The sequence below is a fragment of the Hakea prostrata genome, chromosome 1, assembly GCF_041222555.1.
Source record: "Hakea prostrata isolate BN-2017 chromosome 1, UWA_Hpros_2, whole genome shotgun sequence".
Classification (NCBI taxonomy): Eukaryota; Viridiplantae; Streptophyta; class Magnoliopsida; order Proteales; family Proteaceae; genus Hakea; species Hakea prostrata.
Window position 1 is genome coordinate 79114630 of NC_142600.1, and position 9146 is coordinate 79123775.

Here is a 9146-nt window from a genome sequence, read left to right on the forward strand (position 1 = left end):
TCCAATTATTCAATCCATGAATATGCTGGAACATTTTGCATTGTTATCAAAAAAAAAAAATCAGTAAAGTAGAACCTAAACCGATATCTAGGCCCATAATAAAGGATCTATGTGAAGCGAAGCTCCTCTGTTATGAAAGAAGAGATCGAATTGAGTAGAAAAAAGCAGGATTTTCTTTTGATTCGTATAAAAATCTCATTCTTTTTCTTTCTCTTTCCCTTCTTCTGATGATGCTGTGTTATATAACATTCGATCAAAACAAGAAAAACGTTATGCAACGAGATTAAATTATTTTGTGGTCAGTGACCGAATGAAAAAATCCAAACGGGGTAGCGGAGAAATTACAGAATCCCTTGGTAAAGAGACAATCAAGTTTGAAGAACTTTCGTACGGATAATTAATTTGCAGAGAAGGATTCCATAATAAGTCGCTCCTTAATCACAGATAGATGTAAATAGTATATTGAACCTGGAAGGAGTAGTACATTTGATATGAAGAAATAAGATATTACTGAATGGCATGGAAATTTTGGTAATGGAGGAGCTAGCTGCAGATGGGACAGAGAATCAGGCCATTTTCATTGCAATCTGGGCATCTCACCAGGACTTGGCTCCCTTGTGGGCGTTGTTCTTTGACGAGCATAACAAGCTTACAGCTCCCGTTGCAACGAAAACAGGGCAAGAACCTCACACCACCACAACCGTCGCAGGGAGCCCCAAATTTGGCTGCCTTGGGTAACCCTTCAAGGAGCTCAACTAAACGGCCATCTTCGTGTATCCTCAGAACTTCACTAGCTCCACCGATATACCTGCCCTTGACGAAAACCCTAGGAGGAACGATTTCAGCTATGTCCTTGCCGATCATCAATTCCCTCAACTCTTCCCTGAACCCACGATCCATCGAAATGTCCCTCTCGTTTATCGAAACCCCAATCCCTTCGAGAACTGCCCTGACCGCATTACAATCCTCGAATGTCTTGCGAACCCCTCTTAGCGTCGTCGTGTAAAGGACCAACTTGCTTTCTCCGTTGGGAGGGCATCGTTTCTCGAACTCGTCCTCAAGAGAGTGGTATTTGCAGGAAAAGGGCTTTTCGGCGACGACCGAGTTATCCAGGGGCTTCAAGACGTTGCTAGCGGCAACAGAATCATTCAGTGGCTTTAAGACATCGCTGGGATCCGGGTAGTCACCGGAAATAAGAGGCCGATTAGGATTTGTGTTTTCTTTGTCGCTGCTGCTGCTGCTGCTGCTGCTGCTCATGAGGTGGTGGTGTTTGAAGGCGAAGGGCTTGGCAGGCCTGGAGATGACAGTGTGGAGCTGAGAGGAAGGTTGGGAAGGTTTTGAGGGGGCCAAGAAGGGGTTGGTGGGAGTTGGAGTGGAAGTAGGAGTAGTAGAAAACCGAAAGCTTTCTGTGTCTAGACCAGCCATGAGCTCCCAGGAGTTGATGATTTCCGATGGTTGGGAGCGAAGGGACATGGGCTCTGGAACAGAGCTTGGGACGAAGCCGGTGCCAAGGATGAACCTTGGTGGGGTCTCGGTGGGCGGCTGCTGGAGGACATCATTGCTGCGAGGAGTCGGCAATAATGGTGGTGGTAGTGGTGGTGGTTGTTGTTGTGGTGGGTCGAGGTTGAGGAGGCCATAAGATGTGGATGTAAGAGATACGATGTGATGACCTAACCCAGGCCTGCCAAACTGGGAAAACTCATCTTCGTGATTGAGATAAGTGGAAGAAACGCAACCCATTCTGGTTGATAGGGTGGTGGTGGTAGCAGTGAGCCCTAATTAGCAGGTCGATCGGTAGTTCAGCGGAGCAGAACCCAGCAAACTCAACCTAGATGACAAAGTCATTTCCTGATCATCCGATCCGATAGAGCAGAGTATCTCTCTCAAATACCAAATATAATAATAGCCTTCAAAGTTCAAACTGTTTGCGAATCCCCCAATTAAAGATCAAATAAAACACCAAAGAAGAAATAAGAATCCGTGATGATCTTCAAATCAAAGCTATGGGTAATGGGTTCCTTGAATTGAAATTGAATGCAGGGGAGTGGGAGTGGGAGCAGGAAGGAAGGCGAAGCTCTGAAACTAAACCCGAGAAACCATTTAATGAGGTTGCAATTTGCAAATTCAAAATCCACTCAAGAATATGAATATGATAGTTTAGTTTATTCATCCTTGGTTAGTCATCCATCCATAATTATTACAACTTCGGTACAAGTGAAATTTGTTTTAATTTAAGAGCACATAACATGGCGTTCCTGTGAATCTGTGATCCTATCCTATCCAATCTTTGGTGGCTGCCTCTTTTTGCTTTACTCTTTTCCTTCTTCTTTTCAAAAACAGCACCATAATAATTCAAACTTGCTGTTGCTTACTTTTTGAGCTCACTCCAAAGTCCAGAGGCGGGAAAATCTGGTCAGAATTGAATCCCGTTGTGATTGGACAATCTAAGAATCTTGGGGCGGGTCGGGTTCGGATCCCTATCCCTATTATTCACGTTGATTTTGATTGAATCAAAACAAATTCTTCTTTTTTTTCTTTTTATTTCATTACTGTTATTATTTTGGTAAAAATATAAACTTCATTTTCTCGCATTTTTTTAGCACCTTATGGGTCGAAAAAAATACACATACATACATTTATATAGTTTACGGATTTTGGTGTTTATATTGTTCTTTATAAAAATTGGGGACCACGTCTTTCAATACCGATTACCGCTAAATAAGCACTAGCATCTGAATTACTTAGTCTCAAAACCCACGAATTAGTAAGATGCTAAGGCTGTATTTGTTTGCAAATGTGGGGTGGGAAAAAAAAACATGTGGGCCCCATGTGTAATGGGGGTGAGGGAGAAGAAAAGGAAATGGAACGGTTCTGTAGAAAAGTGATAGTAGTGGGTCTCACTTTTTACTTTTCTCAATTTTTCCATAAAGTCCCACAAAATATGTGAGGTTTTAAAATGAGTTGGGGTGGAAAAGTTAGACTGCTACATCATCAGACAAACTTTCTTGATTCAAGGAAGCTTGTCTCTCACTTTCCCATCCAATGCAACCAAACAATCTAAAATTTTGGAATTTCAGAAAAAAGTGAAAAATCTATATATTTTTCAAGAATTTTCTCACAAAAAAGTATTGGTTTAACCTAACATCCTAAATAACAGAATCCACCTCAATTGCAAAAAGGTAGCTGATTGATTTGGTTGATAGGGAATCCGACTCCAACAATTATATTTTGAATGCCCATTGTCGAAGCTTGTAAAAGACCAGCTCTTATAGCCATAATGCTTTCACAAAAAGCGTAGATTTGCAATAGATACCGTCGTTAAAGGCATGAACAGATGCCCAAATCATCCTTAATAATAGCACCGATTCCTTCTCGACTATAATTTTCAATCCAAGCTGTGCCACAATTCAGCTTCATCTAGTGGTGCTGTGTAATCCTGTTTGCCCTCTCAATCAGATTTACCTGCAAGAATGAGCTCGATCGTGGAGGGCGAGTATCACCTTCGACAATCTAGTTAGAATTCTCTCCAATCAAGGAAGATCAGAATGCAACAAACAATAATAATTCGAATAGTGATGTTCTATTCAGCGTACCTTTCCCTTATGACTACCTGCCTTTTTATAAGGTTCTCAGTTTGTCTCGAATCAGTACTTTACTTAGACTCCAATATTGACTCTAATTGTTGAGTCCTTCTCAAATACGTATTCCTTGATTAGGAGTTCAATAAAATAAGTAGTTGTGATGTTCTGCATTCTGTTTGTTGACCGACCATAACATGGTCGGTGAGTTGGTGCGATCAAGTCGGTTCAGGCCAGATCCGACCAAGCCAGTTCAGGTCAAATTCATATTCTCTTTATCATCTAGTTTTTTGGAGTGGGTTGCCACCCAAATTCAGTCACATTATACTAGAAGATGTACGGAAAGAGAAAAAAACTCTACCAAAAAGTATTGCAATAGCAAAAGAACTCTTCAAACACGTTGTTAGCCTACCCGATAACCTCATCCGGAGACCGAGAGACATTATCAAAGATATATAAGATCATTTATTGTTATCCATAAGTACCGTATGATGAAAGATGCTAATGAAAATCATTTTTGTTCGAGTTCCTTATTATTCTTGAACATCAAATCCCAACTATCACATCCCCTAGCCGGTACCCATTTATCTGAATATTTGAAAGTGTGATCTATAGTCGCAAAGATCAGATCTTAGACAGTCACCAACCATTCTACACAATAGTCCAATCATGAATAAGAATAAATCAATGCAACTATATTATTAAATAAATAAATCAATCAAATGTTAAGGATCTCAGAGGGATCTTAAAACAGAATCAGAGTGTAGAAGTGATGTCAAATAATCAGAGTGCAGAAGTGATGTCAAATATAAAATATACAATTGGAAAGAAAGTAAAGAGATAAGGTCAAGAAACAGAACCCAAAAAGTCAAAAAATCAAAAAACAAACACCAGGATCAAGTAGCGTTACCCAGATAGGTAACTGATATCATGTGAACACATAGAAACATATTTTTCAATATATTTCATAAAGTAAGGGTACATCTTATTTATAAGCACATCTAAAGACAAACAACTATATCTCTTTGTACAGCTGTCACTCTCTCACACATAGCAAAATAATAATAATGGCTAAGAAAGCTCTCTTATGAGATAAACCAGCCGAGCTTAAGGGAAAGCAAAATCAGAATCCCACCAGCATTCAGCCCAGTGGCGGACCCAAGATGCAATAGTGGGGGGGGGGGCGAAGAATGAAGGCCAGATAACCTTACTATTTGGCCAGATAACCTTCCTCTAAACTATTTTATTATATTAAATAATAGACCCACATATATTTTGTGGGGCCCACACATATTTGAAAAAAAAAAGATAAATTATTGATAATGATTTTTTTTTGACAAAATATATGTAAAATTAAAGCAACAATATAAAAAAATATACACATGACTTGAACCTTAAAAAGTTAGATGCAAACAAAAAATTTATTTGGAAAGAGATGTAAACCAAAAAAAATTTTTAGGTAAGAAATGCAAATCAATGGTAGTTAGTTACCTACTAACTAAAGATATTTAAAACACAATACAAAATCAAATAACAAAAATTACAGAAGAAATAAAGAAACATAAAATATAAAATCAAATAAAAAGAATAACAAAAAAAAGAAAAGAGAAAAAGAGAAACAATAAATAAATTGAGAAAGAGACCTAATTGTGGAGTAGATTTTTTTCCAAATTTTCTTAAGCCACGCTTATAGAAAAGGAAGAGAATAAATAGGAAAAAAAGAAGATAGAGGAGAGGGGAGATAGGAGAATAAATAGGCATTGAAGAGTTAGTTTTTAATTAGAAATAACATTTTGATTTTTGAATACCTAATAAGATTTTTTTTTTCAAAAATTTCCTTTAACCCACGTTTATAGAAACAGAAGAGAATAAATAGGAAGAAAAGATGAGTGAGAAGAGAGGGGAGAATAAATAGGAATTGATGAATTAGTTTTTTATTAGAAATGACATTTATACCCATCATTTTACCTTTAAAAATTGTTCACAATATTGGGGGGGGCAAATAGTGACATTTAACATGTTAGAAGAGAAAAAATCAGAAAAATTAAAGGAATTAAAGGAATATACATAAAATTTTAAAAATCTAGGGGAGCCATGGCCCCCTCCGGCCCTTTCATAGGTCCGGCCCTTTCATAGGTCCGCCCCTGATTCAGCCTTACGTACAAATTTGTCTTCTCGTGAAAGGGATGGTTAAGCTAGCAGGTGAGGACTCTTTCTTGCTAAGAAGATATTTTATTCAGCACACGCTAAAAGCTCATGAATCAGATGCAACCAGCAAATGGAATTGAATCAGCGAGGACGGGAGAGCTAAATGAAGAGCTAACATTTCTTTAAATTCATTCTGTAGGTCCCCAATTAACCAGTGATCCTCTGAGCATTCAACCATCACCGGCTTAGTTTTAAAGGCCTGTATTTATGAGTTATGAGGCAACCCATGCATCTTAATTTTATGTTATCCAAGGACAAATTTGGCAGATAGAATTGGAATTAAATGAGGAGATAAGGTCTTTTTGTAGAAAAATGAGGGGATAGGGTCGAGAGAATATAAGAGATGAGATTAGAGAGACTAAACTAATTGGGGGAAAAATAAATAAATAATTTTTTTGGTGAAAAGAAAATTTATTGAATAACAGAGCTAGTAGGTAAAGCCAAGGCTTCAGAATTACAAAGATTCTTAAGCCAAGGGATTAGACATTGATCAATCTGTGGAAGCTCCACTGACAAGGCCAACTGGGGCAAGGAATCTGCCACAATATTGGAAGACCTTAGAATATATGCAAAATTACAAACATCAAATGATCTTTGAAGCTCCAAGATATCATGACATATTGCTGCAACGTCCATCGTTATATCAGCTTCCTTGTGAAGTTGATTAATAAGTTAAAGGCAATCAGATTGGACAAGCAACTTTCGAAAACCATTCTTCAATGCTTGAAGTAGTCCATCTATTATAACAAATGCTTCACATTTGATGGCTGAGATGCAATTTTTACCTAAATAAATGTAGCAACAGGAAGGCCTTTTGAATCCCCAGTAACACCAATTCCTCCTTTTGACGACTCCTTATTCCACACACCATCCACATTTAATTTGATAAAACCCAGCGGAGGGGGGCTTCCACTGAGAAGGAGAAAGACAAGAAGAAGAGAAGTCAAAATCCAACCCAACAAAACCTTCTTTACCTCTTTGAATGTTGGCTGCATGATACTCCAAAGAAGCCTTTTTTGCAAGCTTTATTAAAGAGATAAGATAATGTTATAGAAAATCAGAATGTTTTAGAATTTAATTAGGAAACTCTAGTTTAATTAGGGGATCGAACTTGGGTTAGATTAAGGAATAATTGAGTTATTGGCTTAGATTAAGGAAGAGAAATGTTGTGAATAATAATAATAGAAATCTGCACTTGATAGAGATACAAATTCAAAATTAAAATAAAATTAACTTACAAAGAAATGAAGAGAGGTACAGAATAAACCAAATCTCCATAAAACGATTAGTTATTGCCTACGGTGCTTAGCAAATTGATGAACTTCGCCTCCCAACTCCTCAAACCAATTCGAATAGCACTCTAACAAATTGAATTAAAAAAATGACTTGAAGAAACCTAATGTGGTGACAGAAAAACAATGAATCAAGATAGGTAGTTTTCGCTTTGAACCTTCTTTAGTAACAATCTATCGGACTCACTTAACTAGTCGATGGATTGAGCCTTGAGTTGTTAGTTGTTTTTGTAAGCCTAAACAATAGATCTTACATAGAGCTCTCCCAATTCTATACTTGTTCTTGGTTGTGTTCATTCTTTCAGCCCTAAACTTCTCAGGATTCATGCATGCTTTAGAAGATCTTGCTTTTAAAAATTTTCATAAAGTCGGCCAGCTCTTCATGCATATAGGTACATTCTTATCAAAGGTATCCTACAATACCTCACTTTTAATGTTCCAAATTATTTGGTTGTTAAGCTATATGAATCATTAAACGCATAACGTACCCTAAACCATTGTAGGCAGCACTGGTGCATCTAAACAATGGAAAACAGTGCTCAAACTAGAGTTTCCAGAATTTACGTTGTCCTATTGAACCTAATCCATGGGATCTCCAATCGTAAGGTTAGGTTTCCAACCTAGAATTTCTTTACATAAGTTAAGGCTTTTAATCCCATTTCCCTCGATGCGCAGTTTACTAGCTCTCTTGACAAGTCTTTTGTCAACCAATCCACAATATTTTCCTCTGACTTTACAAAATCTATAGAAAATATATCATTTGAGAGCAACAATCTCACAATATATAGATTTTCTGCTATACATCACTTTTTGTGCAACTTGATTATCATAATGTAAGTAAGTTGCAGGCATTGGTTTTTACCAAACTGGAATTCCTTCTAGAAAATGCCGAAGCCACTCTGCTTCTTCACCATCTTCCTTAAAAACAATGAAAACGGAATATCCTCTAGAAATAGATACATTTCTTGGGGTTAGAACCCAATATATATATGGATCCTAAATAGATCAACCGATTCACCATATCCCACTAGTTAAATGAATCAATTCATTTAACTATCCGTATCTCATAACATGCTTGAGACAGAAGTATTTCATCTTCTCTTCTGATTATCTTGATTCTCAAAATCACATCAGCATCACCCTTGTCTTTAGTATCAAACATAGACTTTAGAAAAGTTTTAGCTGATTTCACACACCAAGACTAGTCCCCATTGTTAGCACATCATTCACATAAATACCAATCAGTATCTTTAATATGAAACTGATTTGATAACAAAACACTATCAAAATTTCCTTGCCACTGTTTAGGGCTTGTTTATGTCCATATAGACGATAATTATCTTTCATTGTTTCCTTTGCGTTGTAGCTTTGGATCCAACTAAGTAAGGGTTTATATAAATGATTCATGAGAATCTTACCTCTACACGGTTTTACATGTTGTCGCTTTGTGGTTTCTAAAGTTTAAAGGTCAATCATTGATCTTGAAATTACATGTTCAAACCAATCAATGTCACACACTCTTTCCCAAGAGTAAATGATACAAAATTATTAACATATATGTTTTCTCAGTCTAACCCCCACAATTTGGGTTTGCTATATCTGAAATAAATGTTAAAATACTAATCATATGTATTAAGGGTAGCCCATAATATATTATACACATTTACTTATGCAACATAGAAAACTTGGCATTAACATACAATAATAACTCTAGCCACCCATATAACCCTTCTATCCATCAATAGAAAGAGTACTCAAGCGCAACTAGATAACCATTATGATTGTGATTGATGTCCAATTATATATGCCGAACTTCAAAACATATTTTTTTGTTTCATGTTAAGATATAAATATTCTTTCTACGAGCACTAAAATTACAAGTATAATATCATATGATTTCCCTCAGTCAACTACATACGTAGTTTAGAAGTAAAGCAAAATGATATAGATTAAACAGAGTAACATCGTGAGAGCAGGAAAATTGGAGGAGGAACGGTAAAAGTAAGCTGTTTCGTTCCTTCATAGAATTCAGAATTTTGTCCATCCAGGAGTTTCCCACTTTGAATAA

At 36.8% G+C, this 9146-nt stretch overlaps 1 protein-coding gene across 1 annotated transcript; it reads right to left on the reverse strand.

Annotated features, from left to right (window-relative positions):
- Positions 1-238: 238 nt before the first annotated feature.
- LOC149030310 (uncharacterized) lies at positions 239-2183 on the reverse strand. The gene has a single exon (XM_089152772.1). It carries the CDS (start codon positions 1738-1740, stop codon positions 544-546), a length of 1197 nt encoding a protein of 398 aa, XP_089008898.1. The 5' UTR covers positions 1741-2183; the 3' UTR covers positions 239-543.
- Between the last annotated feature and the right edge of the window lie 6963 nt (positions 2184-9146).

What these genes read in the sequence shown, in the direction of transcription:
- LOC149030310 (XM_089152772.1), bottom strand. Translation starts at nt 1,740, where the DNA reads ATGGGTTGCGTTTCTTCCACTTATCTCAATCACGAAGATGAGTTTTCC.